Genomic DNA, 23,644 nt, shown 5'->3' on the forward strand with positions numbered 1-23,644 from the left:
GCCCCCTCCCCTCCCCCCTCCGGCGCGTGGGGGCCCGGCCGGCTTCCGCCCTCCCGGGGCCGCAAGACCGGCCCCCGGGAGCTCCAGCCATGGGCTCGGGGCGCGTGCCCGGGCTCTGCCTGCTAGTCCTGCTGGTCCACGCCCGCGCCGCCCAGCACACCAAAGCCGCGCAAGGTAAGGAAGGAGGGACGCTCGGCGGCCGGGCTGCCGGGGCTGCGGGGCCCGAGGGCGGGGGCGCGATTTCCGAGGGGCAGGGCAGGTGCTGGGAAGCGTGCCGCTGTCAGAGCCAGCACCGTGCCCGCACTCCGGCTGGGTACCTAACCTCCGGGCGCTGCGCCCCAGGCGAAAGGCTGGGGGAGCAGGAGCGACACGGAGCAGTGAGAAGTTTGGGGGGCCCAGGGCAGAAGTCGCCACGCACCTCAGCATTCTGCCCGACTTCATTGCTACCCTAGCATCTTCGAAAGACTTACAGTCCCCCAAAAGTATGAGAAAGAATCTTCTCTTCTCTCAGACGTTGCCAGAAACTTAAGCTGTGGCCTGGAGAGACTGAGAGAGTGAAACTTTTCAGCCATGCCATGTATTTCTTCCCCTCACCCCTAACCCTTATGCAAAGTCAGACAAAATTTCCAAGTTGTTGTCTTATCAGTAGAAAAATGTTAAAGAAAAATAAGATCTTTTCTGGAAAAAACCCAGCTTGTCTCTCACTGGATGGTAGGGGGCTGAAGAAGAGAAGAAAATTTCTGACTGGCTCCCAGCAAGAATGTCGCTTTCTGACTCTTGGGGGGAAATCTCTTTCGTCTTGCATGGCTTTCATTTCTTATCATAATATTTATTTATTAAGGCCTCGGGTTTCCAATTCCATTTAAATCCAGGTCAGAATTGCATTAAAATAACAAAGTAAAATTCCAGGCCGGGGAGCTCTGACAGATCCCTCTAGGAATTAGAGAGAGAGAGAGACAGGGAGGCCCTCCGTCCCCCATCCCTGACCCCAGGCTCATTGCCTGGCCAGTCCCAAGGCTTTGCTGGCAGAAACCAGGCTGGTGGGCTACGGTTCTCTTGGGGACAGCCTCCCCTCCCCCTTGACCTCTTGCTGCACCCTTCCCCCATCGTGTCCTCACCCAAGAAGAGATTTATATGGACAAAAAGAAAATTCCTCCTGGCAATGCTTTGTCAAGGAGCATATGATTCTGCCTATTGTCCCAGGGGCTCCTGAAGCCAAGCTAGGGTGTGGAAGTGGCTGAGCCAGAAAGGAAAGTTGAACTTGGGAGTTGGGGAAGCCTGAGTCTCTGGCAGTCAGGTCACTGTGTCCCGGAGCCTGAGTGTACGGCCCCTTAAGCTGCTCTGTGTACTGGATGGGCTCCCACTCTGTTAAAAGGAAGGTGCCATATGAATGCCACCCTCTTCTCTCAAACACTGCCTCTTCAGCCACCCCCTTCCTCCTCCAAGCTGTCCTTTAACAGAACCCTGAGTACTAGAGATCCTCAGCTGTCACAGACCAGACCCCACCCAAACCCTTTCCCCCCCCACCCCCACCCCCGCAAACTGCCTCTTCTCCCATCCTGCTTCCAAACAGCCCACCACCACTGCCACCCCCAACTTGGGAGCAGCCCCTCTCCCACTGTGGATTTGCTTGTGTTTTCATAAACAAAGCTGGCTTTTGTAGTGTGTGCTGACTTACTCATAACATGGAATTAGCTAGGGAGTTTAGTCTGAAGGAAGGAACAGATTTCATTCAGTAATCTAGAGACAAGATAAGGGCCTCTTTCAAGTTGGAGCCAGTGTCTATAGTGGTCTAGTGAGACTGTGGGGGCTGGGGGCAAAAGGGGGAGCTAAGAGGATATTCCAGGGGGTTCCCAGTGCTGATGGAGACTTCTAGAAGGGACAGGTGCCAAGGGGAGATCAGTTCATCCTTCAGGGACAGAAGGACTCAGAATCCCTCCAAGGTGCCCTAGGGCTTCCTCTTTCATCAGACACCCTTGCTGTGTCTTATGTGGCCAGAGTGGAGTCCCCTGCCCTCAAGGAACTTACTAAGAGTTTTGTCCACTACCTATCTCCTCTTTAGGCCACACTGACTGGGCTGCAATTAGCTATGCCTCTTCCTTCCTTCTGATCCCTGAGTCTAACCTGGCAGAGTCCAAGCCTGTCATTTCAGCTACCTTTGACACTGCTGTTCAGGAGATAGATCAACCTGGACTGCCAGAGATTGCCTGACAACAGGTCTGTCAGGTTAGAGGGCTATCTCCAGACCCAAATCTGCAGGCCGATGCCACAGGAAGGACAAGGACCTTCTGGGCAGGGCAGCCACACCCGTAGATGGGAGTGCGGTCATCATCCCTTGCTCCCAAACATATCTCCTAGGTGTCACCAATGCCAGCAGGTGTGCCCTTAATGCCACATGTTTTTAAATGAAGCTCTAGTGGGTTTCTTTAAATTACAGAAACTCTTGGCAAATATCTTGCAGTTATTATACCTCTGGGTGTAGTGTGTGTATGTGTGTGCATGTGTGTGTTTATATATGTATATATAGCATAGTTACTATACTTCAGTGCCTTTTCTCCAGAGATTTCATCCTCCCAAAGAACTGAAGTGGAAAGGGATGGGGAGGAGGGGGAGGGACAAGGAAGGAAGCCCCGAGTATACAGGTGAGTGTGGTGTGTGAGAGAGGGAGGCTCACCAGGCTCACCCACAGGTGACACAGCTGGGTATCACTGTCTACTGTGACTTTAGTGTCTTTGAGAACTGTGTGTGGATTGAGGGGGTGGGTAAGCTTGTGTGACTAGCAGTGAGTGAGCATGAGGGTACATGGTTTTGAGTGTTTTTCAAGTGCCTGTCTGTGTATTTTAAAGTAGACAGACTGGATAACCAAGATAATTGTTAACTTAAAAGCATTAATTTGCTTTGCTTTTTTTGGGGTGGGGGTGTGTGTGCAGCAGTGGTTAAAAAGACCTAATCCTTGCTTAGGGCTCAAGTTACAGCTGAATGAAAAGGTCTCCTGGCCTCCCAGGGAAAACTTGTCCCCAGGGCTCGTGGAGAGCCAGCACGGCAGTTTAGTTTACCTGGTTGTTTTCTCTTCTCATTAGGGATAAAATTTTGATAAAGTCATGTATTTAGAGTTTCCAATAACACCATCCCTGGGACTGAGAGCGTTCATCTGGCAGCAAACAGTGTCTCTCTGTCTCCGTACGTTTCTCCGGGTCTCTGTCTGGGTGTATGTGTGTCTCTCTCTTTCTTTCCCCCACCCCTCTCTTCCTCTTTAATGTGGCTGTTTCCTCTCCTCCCTGCTTCCCTGGGCTCCTGTGGCCAGCTCTTACAGTGAGGGGACTGTTCCTCCTAGCCCCTCCCTCCAAAATATGAAATGAAAACCATAACCGTGTCAGCGGGCGAGGGTGGCCCCATGGGCAGCGCCTATTGCCGTGCCCCATCCAGGCCACACTGGGGGGAGAGAGAGAGAGAGAGAGAGAGAGTCAGTCCCCACTCTTGGAGCCTGGTCTTCAATCAGTTGCTTCTAAGCCTGTCGTCCCCCCCACTCCCATTTTTCCAGAAGGGTGGAGAAGTGGGTGGACTACTTAGAAATTCCTCAGGAATCCCTTGACCTCTCCTCTCTCAGTGACATGTCCCCCTGGGAAAGCCTGGGGCCAGGGAAGAACTTCTCTACTTCTTCCCCTTCATCTCCTGGAGTGTCTGCAGGATGGAATGAGAGAGGGGAGCAGACTTGGAGGCCAGAATTACCACTGGCAGAAAAAGAAGTTATCAGCAACCCCTAAATGAGATTGTTTTCTGGAACCTTCAGGAATCTGAGAGCATGAGAACCGGTTTGAGATGTGAGCGGCTGGGACCTGTTGTAAAAGGAGCCGGCCCTGGGTGTGAGTTTGGGAATGTGAGGTGTGCGTTCACTGGGGCGTGTGAGCGTGCGTGTGCATGACTCAGGGTGTGTGTGTGTGTGTGTGTGTGTGTGTGTGCGTGCGTATGCGTGCACAGTGCTCCGATGAGAGGAAAAAGGAAGCAGGGCAGTGTACGTTTTGTTTTCGTTGGAGAAGTAAAGAAGTGGAATGGCTTGGTCCAGTGCCTTGGATTGAGGGTGGGGGAAGGGAACGGACGGTTTCAGACCCTCTTGAGAGGATGGAGGTGGAGGAGCTCGCTGCCTGAACTCACCCCAGTCCCTGCTCCCGGCCCTGGTCCCCGCGTGGCAGGGTGTGGGCCTCCTTTGACGTCCCGTACCCCTAGCACATGACTACTTATAAGAAAGAGTCCCTGTCAGGGCTGGAAACTGCAGAGCTGCTCCGAGCCTGGCAGTGCCCGCAAGAGGCCCAGACCTGGGGACAGCTTCTTCAGGCTTAGTTCTGAGACAGGAGTCTGGAAACAGGGACTGCTGGTCCTTGGGGGGAAAGTGATACAACTGGCAACCCTGGGATGTTTGAGGGGTACAGGAGATAGTCACCTGGGCTAAGAGGGGGCATAGACCCTACCCTCTCCCCCATTGGCCCCTCTGTCACCAGACTGGCCCACATACTGCCAGCTCCAAATGGCATGTGCTGAGGCTTTTGGTGCCACTGGGTTTAGGCAGACGCAGAACCTGAGTGCTGGGGCCTTGGAGGAAATTCTCTTTCTCGCTTGTAAAATGGACTAGAATATCAGTAGGGTGCTTTGCAGCTCTGAGATTCTGTACATCTCATTGAGATCCTTCCTGCTGAAGGCAGAAGATACTACAGCAAGCCTCAGTCCTGCAGCCAGGCCGCCGCAGGCTCCTCACCTGACACTCGGGGCCCCCTACTCTCCTGCTCCCTGCCTGAGTGTGTCACTTGGCTACTCCTCCCTTCTTGCCCCACCCCGGTTTCCTGGGGCCTGTAGCTTTGTGTCCTTAAATACAGAGATTTCACCCTCGAAACAGCCCCTACAAAACAAGTGTGCATTCGTGTGTGTGTGTGTGTGTGTGTGTGTGTGTGTGTGTGTGTATGAGAAACAGCATTGGGAAATGGAGCTGAAATTTGTATTCTGAGAACTGAATACTACCTGGGCAAGGCCCCTAGACCCCAGTCCTTGGTCCTACACCATAGATTCTTAGCTCCAACACTAGCCCTCTGTACTCTGCTCCAGCCTCCACAACTCTCCGCTTTTCAGACCAAGGCACTGTTTTGTAGTTTCCTTTGGATGCACTGATTCGGCCCCTTAGGTGAAAAGATGATTCCTAAATAGGGCACTGTGGCCCTCACTCTTAACCTATGGTTTCCCTGTGGCTGTAACCATAGCCCTAGAGAGCTGTGGGGTTTGGATTTCAGAGCCCCAGGCTGGGGGCTGTTCACATCTGGTCACTGATGGTGACAAGCTGAGGAAAGACCTGGGCAGGGGCTGCTAGGCTGGAGGGAAGATCCAGAATAAGGAAACAGATCTAAGGAGTCCCTGGGCGAGGGTGGAGTATTGGGATATGTGGACATGGGGGGCAAGAGGGCTGGAAGAAAGGGAGAGCTTAAAGGCTAGACCCTGGGGAGCAAGTTTACAGAGGGACGTTTTTACAAGTTTCTAATTATATTTATTTGGAGTTTTCCTCTGGCGGTTTGAAGCTGTTAACAGCAGGAACCTGTATCCCCGGTGTTTGTTTTTGTTTCTAACCAGCTGCTTGGCCCAGCATAGTGAATCCAAGGGCAGGAGACACCTGCCCTCTGCTGCATTGCCCACCCCTTCCTCGCTGCACATCTGTCTGTGCCCACCACGCTGCACTGCCCTCCTTCCCTGCCCACCACGCAGCCCTGCCCTCTTCCAGCCACCCCCATGCCCAAAGCCTCTGAGCACCCACATCACTGCTGATTTCCTACCAGGAACATCCAGATGTCCATTCCAGGCCATTCCATGGTTGTGTATCGGAAACTTGCTTCATACTGAGTGAGGGCAGGGGCACACATGACTAAGGCACAGATTCCTCCCTCAGGTGTTTATAGATAAGAGGGCATAGTGAGCAAGTGCTGGACGAGGAGTCAGAAAACCCGGGGTCTGGCTCTGCACAAGCTGTTCGCTCTTGCCCTCTCCGGGCTTGTGTGCGCCCCCTCCCCAATCTATGTAGTGAGAGACAGGACCCTCTGAGGACCACATGAAATAACCTACACGAGAGCTCTGCACACCTAATTATGCATCACCTGACATCATCGTTGTTTGTTATTTTTTCCATCAATTTAAAGAGATCAGACTGATAATCATGAAACTGGAACCTGCCTTTGCCCACTACCTGCCTCCTTGCCCCCGTCTCTCCACTGTACTATTCCTTCCTCCCTCCCCCCTAGGATCCCCTACATACCCAGCCCCTGAAGGCCTCTGACTCAGGATTGGTTTTATCCATTGACACTGAAAAGGAGAAAATTACTGTGCATGTGGGGTACATTCAAATGATCAAGGGGCTAGTTTAGGGAAAAGGTGGTAGGCACTTCAGAGAGAAACTCATCAAGGCCTCTTGATGGTGATAAGGCTCTCAGGTCAGCCCTGCTGCCCTCCAGTCACCGAGCACAAAGTTCTTTTCCTGGCTCTTCAGCTGAGCAGACTAAGCTTATATAAGAGGAAGGGTACTTTTTTTTTTTTTTTTAAATATGAAGAAAGTGCTCTGTCTCCTCTCCTTGGGGTCATTTGTGTGGTTTCCTGGATTCTCTCCAGGCCTTCCTTGCCCTGCCTACACTTTGTCCAGGCTGAGGATGGGCCCAGGCTCCAGTTGAGGTCACGGGGTCTCCACCCAGTTCCAAATCAGGAAGACAGCCTGAGAAGCCATAGCTGGAAACCAGGCTCCACCAGTTTTCTCAAGTTGCCCTTTTGATGTAGAGTTGGACGCATGTGCACACATACAGGTTCACGTATATAGGCTGCAGGTTAGGGCATCATGGCCAAAGGTGGTTCTGCTTTGGATGTTTCTTAACATGGAGGAAAGTTCAAGAGAACCGACCAGGTGCAGCAATAGTATGCTGGTCTCAAGTGGACCCTGGTGCCTGTCATCGAGAGCTAGTTAGCACTGAGACTGGAGAACATCTATCAGACAAGGATGCTCTGAAGAGACTCCTGAGTGTCTGAAGACCCTGAGAGCCTATGGATCCTGTTCCTATACCCTAGATTCATTGGTCCCAGTCTCTTCTGGCCTCTGCATCACTAAGTGGATGGCTTTAAGTGAGTATCTAACTTTCTCTGAGTTTCCTATCCCCTTACCCTTAATTTAAGATAAATTTCCTAGTACTGCCCTCCACCTAGAACAGTTGTGGGGTCACAGGAAAATAAAAAGCTTTGTCCTTGTAGTAACATAGAACAGAGAAGATGCCACCAATATGGACCTAATCCACTCACCCACCAATCCAACCATCCATCCGCCCATACTTCCACCCAGCTGTTTTACAGATATTTACTGAATGCCTCCAGTATATTAGTCAGTTTTGTTCACGGCTGGATACCCAGCTGCAAGCACAGTGTTTGGGATGTTGCAAATGCTCAATAATTATTTGTTGAATGGCTGAATGAATGTGTTCACCTCCCTTCTAGGAGCCATGTGGCTTTCAAAGATTCAGAAGCCATGGCCTCAGGAAGGCTTCCGGAGGAAGATAATACATGTGAACTAAATAAAAGTTAAATGATGGTACAAGGCAGCATGTAAGCGGTATCACAGGACAGTGATTGGTCAGGGGATCAGAGAGCCTGCACTAAGCCCAAACACCCTGGGCTAACCTGGCCTGGGCAAGAAGGATGTCACAGTCCGGTGGGCACATTAGGACCTCAGGCAGGCCGCTTTGGACCTTCTCACGGGCCCAGCCAATCCGCCCACACTACCCCCAGCTGCTGTGAATGGTGGGGTAACCACAGCGGCGATGTGAAGGTGGGTGGGCTCTCCCTAGGGGGGTCTGTTTATCTGCAGCCTGCATTCTGCTCATTTCCATTTGTTGTTATTCTTGAGCTGGACTTGGGCAAAATTTTGAAGTAGATGTAGTGTTTCCTTGAGGGTCCTGCTGCTTTCCTTTTGGGGTATACTTCCCCATCCTCGGAAGAGAATCTTCGGATTGCCTATGTTCAAATACTCCACCCTTTCTGGTCTGCCCTCTCCTCTGTACACCACCCCCACGTCCCACATACTGGGCAGAGTTTACAGAATGCTCTGCTAGGCGCTGAAGCAAATCCAGAAGAAATGTCAGATGGTGCTGGGGAAAGCTGCTGCGGTTGCGGCCCGTGCATTCATGGGGGTGGGGGGGCAGGGAGGTCTTATCTGTAGTATCTCTGCAGGGGCCACTCTCCCCCAGTTCAGCTTTTGATCCATGTCTGTACCTGGGGTGGTGGTAAAGGCACAAATGGATAGCAGTCTGAAAGGATTGTGGAGGGCAGCTTTTTGGTTACCAAATGCCCTCTTACCTACTTCACCCTCCATCTTGAGCGGCTCCCAGCATGGGTGGGGTAGGCGGTGGAGAAGGTTGCCTTCAGGGCTGTGTCTCCCCAAAGAGACATGCTCTCTTGGTGCATTCCCCATACCAGGCCTGAAATGGGGCTTTGATAAGGGGAAGGGAGGAGCAGAGAGGGCTTCAGAAATGATACTGAGGAGAAAGTTGGAGAGCAGGAATAAAAATGGTAGGCCTTTATGGGCACTTACTATATGCCTGCACTGCAGTGCTGAATACTTGATAAGTATTAACTCATTTGATGTTTACGGCAGCCCCATGAGGAGGCACTATCATTATTATTCCCAATTACAGAGAAAGGAGCAGGTAAGTTCAGAGGCTGGCCCAGGACCACAGACACCGGCAGAGCTGGCATTTGAACTGACACAGCATCTCTCCAGAAACCCTTTTCTCAGTCTGTCCGCTTGCTGCCCCCAGTGTCTTCCCAGCTAGGGCAAATGATCTATCGCATTATCTGAGTTGGGAAAGGAAGGAAAGACAGCAGCCCAGCTTCACCCTGGAGATGCTGACACAGCTGGTCTAGAAGAGTGCCTAGACATTGCATTTTTAAAAAGGCCCCCAGGGAATCCCAGTGTGTAGCTGGGGTCGGGAATCACCAGTCTAGACCAATCCATGTCCAACTAGTGTCAACTTGTTAGGCCAGTAGAAAATACTTGCACCCTCAGAGTTGAAATGAGACTATGCCCATGGGTATCGAGGGGATCCCTGCATGGAAAAATCATGGGTGGGGGCAGATGCGGTGGAAGGAAGCTCCAGAAGAATGGACTGGCTAAAGGAGGAGACACTGGATATGATTTATAGCCCTATTTCAAAGCTCTATTTTAACCCTGAACTGCTTTGAAAGATTCCATTTAAATGGTTGAAGGGTCCTATCATCAGTGAGTGACCAGCCAAGTGAGGAAAGCTGAACATGCCAGATGAGAGGGCATGACAGCAATAGCAGAGCAGCTTAGCAATGGCAGCGGGCGAGCCAAGGCAGAGCCCTCTGGGACCTGGAAGTCTTTAGGAATAGGGCTTACCAGGAAGAGCTTTAGGGAAGGCCATTTTGAGCCAGATTTGGGAAGCTGGGGAAACTCGGTGGCTAGAAAAGGGAGGACTGCATCTCCAATGTGAAGAAGGAGATGCATGTGAATGCTTGGATGGGGGCAGAATGCTTAGATGCTGTAGAGAGAGTAGGTAGAAGATAAAGTCTTCTAGAGCAGAGACTCTGTGGGAGAAGGACAAGCACTCTGAGCAGGGGGACGAGCTGTGGGTAGGATGGTGGGAGAAGCCCAGCTGCTGGAAGGGTCTAAAGGAGCTACCGGGAATCCTGGGTTTGCTGCCATCAGCATCAGGGGACTCTGGTACTAGTTAGCACTTAACGGGAGGCAAAGGAAAGAACAGAGAGCCTGGTGCAGACTAGCAAAGCACCCATGGATTCAGAGATAGGCACGTACTTCTGAGATGGCCCCAGAGGGAGAGCTTCCAGACGGGGCTCCAAACTGCCCTGCTGGTTGTTGGGGAAGGGATGGCAAGAGACAGAAGAGTGCTCACAGCAAGACAGACAGGATGATTATTAGCCACCAATTAGGATTGTCCAGGGCCACATGCCAGCCTCACAGACTCACAAGGGTCACCACAAGGAAGGGGCGATCAATTGTCCAGTCCCCCCTCCTCCAGGGACCCAATAAGAACATATAAACTAAGCCTTAGGCCATTCACACATTGGAATTAGTTAAAAATGAAAAACAAAAACCAAACTCTCCCCACCATGGAGGGTGTGTATAAATGTGGGGACAGACAATAAGGAATGGCCCTCTGGGTGCCTTGTCTTTCTTCATATGTTTAGCCACACTTGAGATTTCCTCTTTCTCTTCTGACTGTCAAATGCTTATGCAACCTCCAAAACTCTGCTGGAATCCCACGTCTCAGGAAGTTTTTTGGTCCACCCGGGCCCAGGAATATCCCTTCTCAACTCTGAGAGCAGTGCTCTAATAGGACTTCCTGTGGTGTTGGAAGTGCTGTCCACTGATGGTGACCACTAGCCTCATATGGCTCTTGAGCATTTGGCCTAATGCAACTGAGGAACAGAATTTTAAATTAATTTAAATAGCCATATGTGCCTCGTGGCTACCGTCACATAGACAGCACAGTCCTAGAGCATCTGTTGTCAGAACCAGCTTCTCTACTTGGGAACCTGATATTTACCAGCCATGGTATCCGGTACTTTCTACAGATTAGCTTATCAACTATTCGCAGACTCTCATGAGGAGCATTATCCCCATTTTGAAGAGAAAGAAATAAGAGAATCAGAAAAGCCTCCCTAGAGAGGTAGAGCTGGATTTGAATCTGGGATTGACTGGTTCCAGAGCTTAGGCTCTATTTATGAGAGGACATTTCTTCATACCTTTTTGTTCCTCTGTCAGTTAAATCAACTGATACTCCGTGCAGCCTCTTACTTTCTACAAAGGTCCTACTTGCCCTCTCTTACGAACTAGCCTTCATTTTGGGATGAGTTCCCAGGGCAGGCCAGCAAGCAGACACCATGACTGCAGAGCCTGAGTGAGGGGAAGAGTAAGTGTGAGTTACAGCAGGTAGAATGACCCAGCACGGTGGACTACAGAGGGCTCGAAGAGAGTTGGGAGGTATAATGCAGAGCTGAATAGAAGCCAGAAGATTTGAGGCAGGGTGTTTGGGGGGACTCTTCCAAATTTTAGTTCTCTCCTTAGCCTCAGGAAGCCTCAATCCTGCCCCTAAAGTACTTCTTGAAATATGAAAACAGAGGATAGTTAATTGTTTCAAGCTAGGGCTCATGGGTGTCTATAAATTGAGAGTAATTACTGATCTGCCCCTCCTTCATTCACGTTCAGTAAATCAAGCACCTTAAGGATTTGGATTCCATTGCTTGGCAGCAAGGCCTGAGAATCTGCATTTTAACAAAAGCCAGGCAATTCTCCACCATCTTGATTTCAACTCCCATTTCTTTATCTGCACATTGCTGCTTATACACTTGGGTTTCCCAGTTCACAGCTAGAAGTAATCTCTTCCTCCTCTGATCTTCCTTTTAACTGAGGTGGTTAGACCTGGCTGCAAATTGGACTCACCTGGGAAGCTTTGGAAAAATACTGAGGGCTAGTTGACCAGAACCTCTGGGGATGGTGCTGGGCATCTCCTAGGGGAGTTAACCCTGATGATATGTAGCCAGGGTTGAGGACACCCCTCCTCTTATCTCTAGTGCCTTTGTGGCCCTCAACCCCACCCTGCTTCATGTTACTTATTTGTCTCTCCTTTTGGCTGGGCTGAGTCACCTCTGAGCTTCCACAGCCTTCAGTATAGTACCTTTCACAAAAACACCCTGTAAAACATTTTCAACTGAATGCAACATTTAGCCATATTTTAGCTTAGCTTTATGTGCACCTTAACGTCGCCCCAGAAGTGGGAGTCTTTTGGGCAAAGATGATCAATGATTTTCTTTCCTAGGTCCTTTCAGAACCATGCTCTTTTTGTTACTAGATCTTGGCTGGCTTCTTCCTTTAACATAGCTCCGTGAGTGGCACCTGGTGTCAGAGTGAGAGCCAGGGGCGAGAGGAATCCCTTGGGGTAGACGGAAGAGTTCAGGGCCGCAGGCTGATGAGCCTGAGCCAACTGGACAGGCACAAGGGCTCCACTTATCAGGCTTCAGGTTGCTGGTACCACCCCTTGCCAGGCCCTGGTCCCTCTGCTGTCGACAGCACAGGGTCTGAGGGAAATCTTCCAGGATGGAACTTCTTTCCTCTAGAGGTTCTTGGCGCCATGGTGGGCAAGTGGGAGCAGGCCTGGGCTCACGCAGAATTGTGAAGCAGATGAGGATTTCTCGGGTGGCCTCTTCTTGCTTTCTTCCTCCTCAATTACCTAGGGCCACTGGACCCTGCCACTCTTCCCCAGGCCTCTTCCCTTCCCCCTCCCTCTAAGCCTGCTCCGAAGTGAGGTAACCTTATTCACACTAAGTTCAATATTTCTAATCAAGGTAAGTGTGCTACCCAGCCCAAGGGTTTTTTGTTTGTTTTTCAACCAAAGAGTGTTTCAAATGATGGGATTTTAGCTGTCTTTGTCGATTAAGTATTTCTGAGGGGAGTGGGGGTTCTTTCTGAATTCTTAAAATACAGAGTTGGCCCACTCTGAAATCAGAAGGGTGTGGAAGAGCACCTGCTTCTGGAGGGGCCACTGTCTCTGCCTTAGAGGATAGGGGATTTTGCCCTTAGGGAACCACCTTCAAGACACCCCTTGGAATGAATGCACTGACAGAGGGTCTCATGTACCCCCTCTGCCCCTGCCAGATGTGGACGAATGTGTGGAGGGAACCGACAACTGCCACATCGACGCTATCTGCCAGAACACCCCACGGTCGTACAAATGCATCTGCAAGTCTGGCTACACAGGGGATGGTAAACACTGCAAAGGTGAGATGGGGAGGGTGCCTCAGGAAGGGGGGCCTACCTGAGAGGAGAAATGGGTGCCGCTGCCCATAGGTAGCCACACTGTGCAGGACGGTAAGTCCTGCAGTTCCTGCTGGCATGGGGAAGGGGCTTGGGAGGGGCGGTCGGCTACTTTTTTCCCAGAGAGGGCACCATTTTCTCGTTTGCTTTCATCAGCCGAGGCTGCTGGGAATAGTTCACAGCCTCACAGCTTGGCCAGATGGGGGATCAGAATCACAGGACCGAGGCCTGAGGCTCCCTGACACTGGAATCTCCATCTTTAGACCCTTACACCCACCATACCCACAAGGATGAGAACAGATGGTTTACCCCAAGGGAAATTCATACCGTAAACAAACACGTTCTTCCCCGCCTCATAATTAAAGCAATGCAAGTTAAAGCAGTTTTGAGGTGTTATTTTAAACTTACAACCTTCAGTGTTGGTAAAACTTTAGTGGACAAGGTACGCTCATTAAATCTTGGTGACACTATGAATTGAAAAGTGATTTTGTCATACCGAGCAGGAAATTTAAAAAGTATTTATACCCTTTGACCCAGAAATTTTATTCTTAGGAATTTACTCAAGGAAAATTCAAAGAAAAGAATGCACAGGAGAAGATGTCCTTTAATGTATTATTTATGATAGTAAAATAAATGGAAGATATCTAACAGTAGAGAATGGATTAATAAATTATGATATAGCAACACAATGGACTATTCTGCAGTCATGTGCAGTGGTAATTAGAAAGCCTAGGTGGAGATATGAAAATGTTTATGACTTAAGTTTAGATGAAAGTAGCAAAATGCAAAATGGCTTGCAGGCTATGAAAGTAATGATGTAAACACACAGAGAGAAGGTTATACACACACACACACACACACACACACAAGCACCACAAGGCAGAGAGCACAGGGGTGGACGTGCAGGTGGGTCCAGCTGCCTCAGATCCTCTTTGCTCACAGATGTGGATGAGTGTGAACGAGAAGATAATGCAGGTTGTGTGCATGACTGTGTCAACATCCCTGGCAATTACCGATGCACCTGCTATGATGGATTCCACCTGGCACATGATGGACACAACTGTCTGGGTGAGCAGGGGAGAGGAGGTGTGGGCAGGGGCGGTCTTGTGGGGGAGGAGGTGTTATCAGCATTTCCCAGTTCCCAGGCAAGAAGAAGAAGGTGATCAGAAAGCTGCATTCTCACAAAATAGGGAACAAGGTCAGTCTCCCCTTTGAGATGGGGCACTGAGGATGAAATAATGCTGCTGTTGGATGAAAAACAGCAGAGGAGATGGTGCTAGTAAGTGCTCCCAGAGCAAGATGACAATAGTGGGTTTAGCCATAGGGGGCAGAGCATGGTGGGAAGGTGACTTGGCTGCACCAGATCCTTGCTCTGCTGCTTACTGGCTGTGAGGCCTTGGGCAAATCAACTAATCTCTGGGAACCTCAGCTTCCTCAACTTTCAAATGAGGATGGTAATATCCCACTCAGAGGCTGCTGGGTGAATCACCATGAGACAACATGTATAAAAATCCTTAGCAGAGGAGATGTTCAATAAATGGGAGGAATGTTGTTGTTGATGATGATGATCATGCTTCCCTGGCCCTGGGGAGCCTCTGGCCCTTAAAGGCTGGTTTTCTTCCAGCTCATCCTGCAACCTCCAGGCTCACGCTCTCCTCACTTCTTAGGCCACAATCTGACCTGATCTTTGTCCCAGGGGCTGGAGCAGAGATAGGAGAATCTCTAGGGCACTAAACTCCACTTTGGTCTCACATCGTTTCGGAAAATTGCTAGGACCGTGTCAGATTCTACCCCAAGCAGAAAGACTGAAGCCCGTAGCAGGAAAGGAATTGAGATGTGAAGCCAGGGGTCCTTTTCCAAATTCTTCCTCTCTGCTGTCAAAACAAAAGTAGGAGACTGGAAGACTAGAAGACCAGGGGAAGTAAGGGGAATGGTGCCCAGAAAAGCGGCGAGGCTGCTTCCCCACCCAACCAAGCCAGTGAATTATCTGATGTTCTATTAGTCTGAGAGCCTCCCTGCTACAGAGCTGCCTCTACACCCAGTCACACTCCGTCTTCAGACCAGGCTCACACGCTTCTACTCCCAACCTGGGCTTCTACATCCTGATCCTTGCTGGGCCCTTACCCCCAGCCTTGACCACCTCTTCCATAACTGTAGCTACCAGGAAGGACCTCACTTGTCTGCCCAGTTATTTGTGTGTTATTTCTTTGGGGACTCCTTTAGAAAGAGAAGCTGTGACAATTTGACCAGGACAGTGAGTTTCCTGCAGGACTGGAAACATCAGCTTCTGAGTTCTTTAGTTGCCTTTGACCTTTCTAGGCCTCTGATTCTCACCAAGTCTTATTTCCCTGTGTCTGGGGAGAAACTAGCCAGAGAGATAAGAATGAGTAGGTATGGAGAGGGTTAGAGGGAGCAGAGGTCTACCTAACCCTAACGCCAGGGTTGGGGTTCAAAGTCTCAACTCTACCTTTGGCTTTTAGGGGAACCCTAAGTCATCCATGCCCTAGGCTTCAGTTTCCCCACTGAGAATTGGAGGAGAGAACTTGGCTAGAGCAGTAAAGTCACAAGGTTGGATTGAAAGGGAACATATAGAAGGATGGAATGTAGGATGGGCCACAGTGGAAAGATGGATGGGGAGAAGTCAGGGGTGTAGTGAGAGGGGGGGAAGGGACAGGAATAAGGCAAAGGGAAAGTATACCTTTCCGGCAGGAGCCTGCTGGATCCAGGCCCCTCTGCCCTGGGCCAGAAGGGGAAAGGACAGGGTTTCGGGGCTCAGCAGAGAGGATGGGAAGAGAGGAGCAGTTGAGGGCCTTAGGAGCTCAGATTCCAGCTCCTCGGTGTTTGGAGACCAATCTCTCTGATGCCTCCTGGGCCAAGGAAGACAGAGAAGGGCTATGGACTTGGGAGGGCAGTAGGTAGCACAGAGAGGGAGTCAAGGCATTCAAGTGGGAGCCCCAGAATAAGCTTGGCTCTGGGACCTGAGGGTGGTGATTAGGGTACGGCCTGGCAGCTCTCCTCCCATCCCTCCCCACCGAGCTCCCAGACTGTTTTGTTAGACCAAAATAGGAGAAAGGCTAGGGACTATGGCAGCAAGCCCAGGCTTGGGGAGGGAGGAGAGGAAGGACAGGGCTGTGGCCTGTCCACTGGAATGGTCCCTGCCCTGCGAGGAGTTGAAACTTGCTGCCTTTACCCATTGTTGCCCCTCAGACCTCAGTACCATGGCCATAGCTCTCCCTGCACTTGGAGCCGGCTCCTAAGTTCTCTCATTCCCTGGCTGCCACCAACTGCCCCGGTTCCTCTCCCCAACCAGTCTCCATCCTTATCTTCATCTCTGTTCCTCTTACCCTGGCTCCTTTCCTGATTTCCCCTGGCCTCACACCCAGTTCTGACAAGTGAGGGAAAGGGAGGCAAGTCTTCACCTAAGTGAGCCAGGTTCGAATGTCCCCACTCCACCTGTTTAGCTCCCCAGCTCTGCCCTCTTTGGGTGGCCTCTTCAAGAAGAGTGGAACATTAGCAGATGATTGGGTGAGAACTTGCTGGCCCAAGGCTGGGTGCTGAATCAGAGTGGGGGAGCCTAAGACTGTTTCAGCCCTTGGTGCCGAAGTCTCAGGGCACACTTCGGAGCCTGGGCTGCACCCCATGGCCTCACCAACCACCTATGCTACACAGATGTGGACGAGTGTGCCGAGGGCAATGGTGGCTGTCAGCAGAGCTGTGTCAACATGATGGGCAGCTATGAGTGCCACTGCCGGGAGGGCTTCTTCCTCAGCGACAACCAGCACACCTGCATCCAGCGGCCAGAAGGTCAGCCCATGACCTGGGAGGTCCCACTGCTGCACTCCCAGGCTTCTCTCTCCGCCTGCTGGGGAGCTTTCCCTCAGTACCCCCTGGGTCTCATTCTCTGTTCTCAACTCCACTGGCTCCTTCTTCTCTTGTCCCTCAACCCATCACATCCTAAGGGCTCCATGGACAGATACTGTGCTGGAGCAAAATCTGGGGCAATCCATCTGGGGCTAGGATCAGTGTGGGATTCAGGTTACTATGGGGCATCCCCTGTGTCCAGACCCAACGTGGATGTCGTGCCTAATTATAGATGGCTGGGCTCTAAGCTGCTGTTATCTGACGGTCTCACCAAGGCCCACTCCTTGGATTGGATAGGGAGGGCGAGGCAGGGATAGTGGAGTATTGTTGTCTATTTCTGTGATGCTGCCTCCCCCCACCCTGGCCCCACTTTGACATCCCTGAGGGTAGGGACTATGTCTAATTCATCTTTGTATCCTCAGAACCTAATATACTGCTCTGCTTGTAGTGGGAGCTTAATAAATATTTGTTGAATAAAATCTTATCATAATTAGGGGTACTTGGCTGGCTCAGTTGGTAGAGCATGTGACTCTTGATCACAGGTCATGAGTTGGACCCCCACGTTGGGCATAGAGTTTACTTTAAAACAAATCTTATAGTAATTTCTATAGTAAAATATCTGTACCAATTAATTCTCACTCACATTGTTATCTTCTTCCCAGTTTGACTGAAAGCTGTTTGAGGAAAGAAGTCGTGTTTGTTTGTTTTAAAGATTTTATTTTCATTTATTTTTAATTTTTTAAAGTTTTTTTTAATGTTTATTTTTGAGAGAGAGAGAGACAGCAGGGGAGGGACAAAGAGAGAGGGAGACACAGAATCTGAAACAGGCTCCAGGCTCTGAGCTGTCAGCACAGAGCCCGACACGGGGCTCAAACCCATGAACTGTGAGATCATAACCTGAGCCAAAGTCACTTAACCACCTGAGACCCCCAGGTGCCCCTTAAGTTTTTTTCTTTTTTAAACAGTTTCAAATGTTTATTTCTGAGAGACAGAGAGAAAGAGAGTGAGAGAGTGAGAGAGTGTATGAACACACTAGAGGGGTAGGGACAGAGAGAGAGGGGGATAGAGGATATGAAGCAGGCTCTGTGCTGACAGCAAAGAGCCCAATGTGGGGCTCTAACTCACAACCCCAAGATTAAGAGTCACATGCTCCACTAAGTGGGCCAGCCAGGTGCCCCAGGAGATGTTTTTTTTTTTTTTCTGGGTCCTTCCTAAATCCACTAGTACTAGTACCATATTAGACACCACGTTTGGTTGTCCCAAGGAAAGGGTGCTCGGGCAGGGTTTCGGAGGGCGGGGAAACAGTACCTATACATCCCTGAGAACAGTTCCTAGCTCAGCTCATTAGCACCCAGCTCTGAGCAGGACTGGGACTGGTGAGGGGAGGTCTGTCTCCTGTCTATGTTTGCAGCCCCAGTGGATTCTCTCAATTTCCCAGGCCCCAACTACTCCACTAGCTCCTCTTCCACTAGGCATTCAGGGATATAAAGCACTCACCTCCCTCCTCTTCCTTTTTAGAAGGAATGAATTGCATGAACAAGAACCATGGCTGTGCTCACATTTGCCGGGAGACACCCAAAGGGGGTATTGCCTGTGAATGCCGCCCTGGCTTCGAGCTCACCAAGAACCAACGAGACTGTAAATGTGAGATAACCGGAATCCTAGTGGAGGAGAAGGAGCGACAAGGAGGAAGGGTGTAGGGGCTCGGCAGCAGGAGGTGGGAGGAAAACAGAGCAGGGGAGAGGCAACTGGATAGGAGGGCCAGTCTCCAAGTTGTGGAGAACTGTGGTACCCAAGGCGAAGCAAGCTGACCGGCCTCCTGCCCTCTCTGCACAGTGACATGCAACTATGGTAACGGTGGCTGCCAGCACACATGCGATGACACAGAGCAGGGTCCCCGGTGCGGCTGCCATGTCAAGTTTGTGCTCCATACCGACGGGAAGACATGCATCGGTGGGTGAGGCTGTTGAACTCAAGGCCATCTGGGCTGGGGGTCGGGGTTGGTAACCGGGGGAGGGGGAGAGCATGGGACCCGGGTGCTGGGCACAGAATGACTGGTGAGTGTACTGAAGACCCAGACAAGGCCAGGTCTAGTGAGGGATGACTGTGAAAGATTGCAGGGCTCAGCCTCTTCTCCTCGACCTGTTAGTTGTCCTGCCCCACCCCTGGAGCCCCGCCATCCTCTCTATCCAGGAGAAAGTGTTGTCACACTGGGACTAATTAGCAGAGGTGCTTGTTGACCAAGGCTGTGCCTGAGAAGGGGAGGAGAGCTGGGCCAGTGCCGCTGGGACAGCCTGACCAAAGGCCCTGGTTGACTAGTGTGGTAAGATGGGAGCTGTCACAGCCCACTCTCCCCACGCTGGAGCTGAGGGTGGCAGAGTGTTCTCCCCCGGAACAACCAGCCCAGGACTGACAAGTGGGGTCTCCTGACTCCAGGTTTCTTCTTCCTGTCCGGGCTGTGTCCCCCTGTCCACTGCCCTCACCTTAGCCCTCATTTCCTCCTGTCTCCTCCACATTTCAGTGATACTCTCTCACTTCTGCCTGTAACCCTTCACTTCCCCACCAGCTCCAGCCTTCCATTCCTGTTGCCCTGCTCCGGGGCCTTCTTAACACCTGGGTCCCTTTTCCTCAATTCTTAGGTCTTCCCTCACATACCTTCAAGTGCCAGAAATAAGCTTAATTGCTTAGTTCTTGACATTTAATTCCTAATGCCTTACGCCTTTAAGTGTTTTGTGAAGCCGATTACTGTGTGCTCACAGAGTGCTAAGAAAGATTATTAGGGACAGAGTCACCCCTTGGAGAAGTGGGAGGTGAAAGGGAAGAGTTTGGGCAGGGAGAAAGGCTGTGTCTTGGGCCAGGCAGGGGCGAGCATGGTCTGCAGGCATAGGTATTTACAGATGCCGTTCATCTCATGAGCTACAACATGCTGAGGATGAGGAGGTGTGAACACAGTAATTCTGTATATTTGTTAGAGACGTGACATTCAGCTTCAGAGCCAAACTGTCCCCATCTTACTCCAGAGACCCAGCCCATCTCTGCAGATAGCACTGCCTTAACCCCTAGACATGAGAAAGGGGAGCAGATGCTGCTGCTAAAGGGGTCCTTCAAGGGGGTGCCTGGTGGCTCAGTCAATTAAGCGTCCAACTTCAGCTCAGGTCATGATCTCATGGTTCTTGGGTTCAAGCCCTGCATTGGACTCTGTGCTGACAGCTCAGAGCCTGGAGCCTGCTTCAGATTCTGTGTCTCCCTCTCATTCTGCCCCACCTCTGCTTATGCTCTGTCTCCTCTGTCTGTCTCTCTCTCAAGAATAAACAAACATTACAAATTTTTTAAGGGGTCCTTCAAGTTACCTGCTCCAGAGACTTGCACACATGGTTCTAAACTTCTTTAGTTAAACTCTCTCTTGCTACACGTTTCCCTCTGAACTAACTCTTCAAAGACCCTAGAACATTTTTAGGTCCTCATGTTGCCTTCTCCTGGCTGGTTTCTTCCAGCTCCTTTAATTATTTCCCTCCTGAGCCTAATTCTTCTGCTTCCTAAACTTCTCACTATCCCCTGGACACACTCACATACCCCCAGTCTCCCAAAAGAAACTGCATGCGGTCCCCAAAGAAAAGCTGCATGTGTTAGGACAGAGCTTGGGACCCATGAATGTGGGGCCAGATCCCCCTCTGGTGTCCCCCTGTTCAGATTGTCCTGGGTATGGCTGCTTCTGAAAATACCCCTTGTAAGCTTGAGCTCTTCTCTAATGCAAGACCCATTCTGTCTTCTGAACCATGGCCAAGTGAGGCAGAAGAGAGCAAAGGAGGCGGTCCTAGGGTTCACGGCTATGTCCTTCCTGAGCTCCTCTCCCTCTTCTCCAACAGAACTTATTTTGCCTTACCCTAATCCCATATTTCTCCCCAGCCCTGGTAGGAGGAAACATCATTGTTCGGGGCCACCAGGACATTCAGATTTAGTGGGGAGACAGAGAGCAGCAGTTTAGCAGAAAGGGTGGGCACCTTTTAGGATTTGGCAGTTTGTAAGATTTGAGATTGCATCCCAGCTCTGCCTTTGGCATGCTGTGTGGTACTGGGCCCATGACTGCCCCTCTCTGAGACTCTGTTTCCCATCAGTCACCTGGTGGGGGCCTGGCTTCTTTGAGCATACCAGGCAGAACAGGGCTGGGGGGTGGAGCATAAGAGTCTCGGGGCTCATCATTTGGGGCTAGTGGTTTGGGCCTACAGGGTGGAGGAGGAGGGTGGGGAGGGGGCTGGGGCACAGTGGGCCACAGCGGCTCCTGCCCAGCATCTAAACAGCTTTTTTACAATGTCAAACAGGGGAAAGGCGGCTAGAGCAGCACATCCCCCCTCAGGCCGTTTCTAATGGTAAATATGTCTGCTCTCTCCGCTTGCTCTCACTGGCTTGCTAGGGGAAGGGCTAACCTGCTGGGGCTCCCACTAACCGCATGCCCATTGGGCCCAGCCTGACTGGACCCCAGCCTACCAGCAGGGCTCCCCTGCAGTCTGGGAAGTGGGCCCATTGGGTGACAGGAAACCTGAGGCCCCAAGAGCTGGCCCAGGAGCCTTTGTGTTGGTTTTGTCTTTCTTTGTTCCTGTCACTCTCCTCCTCTCCTGCTCTTTCCTACCACCTCCTCCCTCACCCAACTTCTAACGGCTCACCCCTTCCCAACCATCTGCCCCCTCCCTTCTCTTTGCCTTCTACACAGCAAAAGACCCAGCATCTCCATCTTACCCATCATGCCCACTAGGTGGCTGAGTTAGGGGTGGGATAGAGTTAGATGCCATCCCTCCTTGCGGCTGTTTCCTTGGGCTCTCCCCCACACCAGCCCACAGCCCCAGCGTCACTCACCATTCTGTCCCACCGTAATGGGTACAGGCATGACATCTGAATGCAGACTGACCTAAGTTTGAATCCTGCCTCTGCCACTTTCTAACTGTATGACTTCAAGCAAGCTACTTCCTTCTCTGAGCCTCATTTTACTCTTCTGTAGATAGGGAGAATGAGTTTTCTCCCTTAGGCTTGCTGAGATGATTGAGACAGTGCATGCAGAGCACCTAGTAAGTGCCTGGCACAGAGTCAGCACAAATCAAACTGTGGTTTCGTACGGCGACCTGAAGAGCAAAGGACTGAGGCTGTGCCATCCTGCTGCCTCAACCCCGCCCTGGCAAGCACTGCCCTGCGGGGGGTGGGAGGAGGGGCAGCTGTGCCCAGCTTCCAGCCTGACCTGGGATGGGCATTGTGCCAGCTCTGCTCCTCCCCACCTGGGATCCCTCAGAACCTACCTAGTCTTAGCACGGGATCTCTGCTCCCCTCTCCCTGCTCCAGAACTTGGGGGACCTCTGCTTCTGCTAAGAGCACTCTTGGGGGGAATGGCTAGGCTTGGAGCCTGAACTCAACATCCCCTCCCAGGTTTCTCCCAGGGTCTTGGGGAACCTCAGGAGACTAAGGGGAGATCCCACTGTGGCTGCTCCCAGACCTGGACATTTGAATAACACATGACCAGGGACCCATAGGCAGGGTTGAGCTTCTTCTAGAACCCTTGCCTTAGTAGTCTCTTTGGTGACAAGGGTTGGGCCTGAGTTTTAGGAGCCAAAGATTCAAGATGATAGTATTCTGATGCTTTTCTTATTCGGTTCCCCAGATTTGGAAAACCACTCTCCTTTCTTCCCTAGGAGACGGCTTGCAATTCTGACTTTCCAATGAGAGAATTCTAGGCCCCCCAGAGGATGACCCACACTTCCAGAGTCCTGGGGTGGGGGGTGGGGGTCTTGCAGTATTTGAACTGATGGTTTTTCCCTGGGCTCAACTCCTTCTCCTGAGCTGCAGTCTAAACTTGTTTATGTCCTGCTCTGAATTCAGAAAATAGGGAGAGTGACCTATCCATACTCCCTCTATTCTGACCCCCTCAGCAAAGGAGTCTCACCAGTCAAGAGGGGGCAATAGAAGAGACCTAGCTTTGAGGTTCTCTACCTCTTTCATCTGCTTTCTTACACCCTGCCTCCTCCTCTGAATTCTTCTCTTTTGGCCCCCTCCCCTACCTAGACAATCTCTTCCCATTAGGAAAGGAAAACAACAGAACAGCCAGCTTATCTCCATCTGGAACTAAAAGGAGGGTTTGGGAGGAGTTGGAGGTAGCCGGGGAGGGACTGGGAAATGACCAACTATGTGCCTCTCCTCAGAAGATGAGCAGTCAGGCCTGGAACTGGGATCTTTTTTTAAGACGGCTGGGCAATCCTTCAGCTGTCTCCGGGATCACTAGGTTCCCTCTTCCCAAGATTGTCCCGCCACGACCACCCCCCACCCCAGCCACCAAAGAGATAGTCAGTGGGAGGAGGAGGAAGCCTTTATCTGTCCCTTCCTATTCCCTGGCCACTGAGAATCACACCTACTTAGCTCCCATCCCTCCCTGCACCCTCCCCCCTCCACCTCCTCCACCCCCTCAGCACATTCCTGCCTGACAGCTCTGGCTTGTACCTGCCTCACTGCTGTCCACCTTGTTTCAATCAAGTAGGGGGCAGGGAAGTGGACTGCTTGGCTGCACTTGTGAGGGGCTGGGGGCTGGGAGCCATGGGGGGAAGGGGGCTGGGAGCCTTCACTGAGTGCTCCTTCTAAAGCAGAGAGAGGCAGCTGAGACCTTCTCTTGAGCCTGTGTGCTCTCTACTGCCCTCAAGTTTGGGACTCCTCCAAGCCAATGACCCCATTACCATCCCCCACCTCCCTCCTCAACAGAGACCTGTGCTGTCAACAACGGGGGCTGTGACAGTAAGTGCCACGATGCAGCGACGGGTGTCCACTGCAGCTGCCCTGTGGGCTTCATGCTGCAGCCAGACAGGAAGACGTGCAAAGGTGAGAGCTCTGAGAGGACCAGAGCAGAGGGGTGAGGGGCTGAGGCTGGGACCAGAGATCGAGTACCTATTATAG

The 23,644-nt window shown here is 51.4% G+C and overlaps 1 protein-coding gene across 2 annotated transcripts in view; it reads left to right on the forward strand.

The window, feature by feature from the left end:
- Positions 1–89: 89 nt before the first annotated feature.
- SCUBE3 (signal peptide, CUB domain and EGF like domain containing 3) overlaps positions 90–23,644 on the forward strand; it is a 33,726-nt gene continuing 10,171 nt past the window's right edge. Inside the window, exons 1-7 of one of the 2 annotated variants that reach the window (XM_029944233.1) lie at positions 90–174; positions 12,701–12,823; positions 13,802–13,927; positions 16,529–16,663; positions 18,239–18,364; positions 18,557–18,673; positions 23,453–23,569. In XM_029944233.1, the coding sequence (XP_029800093.1) occupies positions 90–174; positions 12,701–12,823; positions 13,802–13,927; positions 16,529–16,663; positions 18,239–18,364; positions 18,557–18,673; positions 23,453–23,569 (829 nt within the window). The remainder of the gene's footprint in view (positions 175–12,700; positions 12,824–13,801; positions 13,928–16,528; positions 16,664–18,238; positions 18,365–18,556; positions 18,674–23,452; positions 23,570–23,644) is intronic. The other variant, XM_029944234.1, reaches the window with a different exon arrangement.

The sequence above is a fragment of the Suricata suricatta genome, chromosome 7 (assembly GCF_006229205.1).
Source record: "Suricata suricatta isolate VVHF042 chromosome 7, meerkat_22Aug2017_6uvM2_HiC, whole genome shotgun sequence".
Taxonomy (NCBI): domain Eukaryota; kingdom Metazoa; phylum Chordata; class Mammalia; order Carnivora; family Herpestidae; genus Suricata; species Suricata suricatta.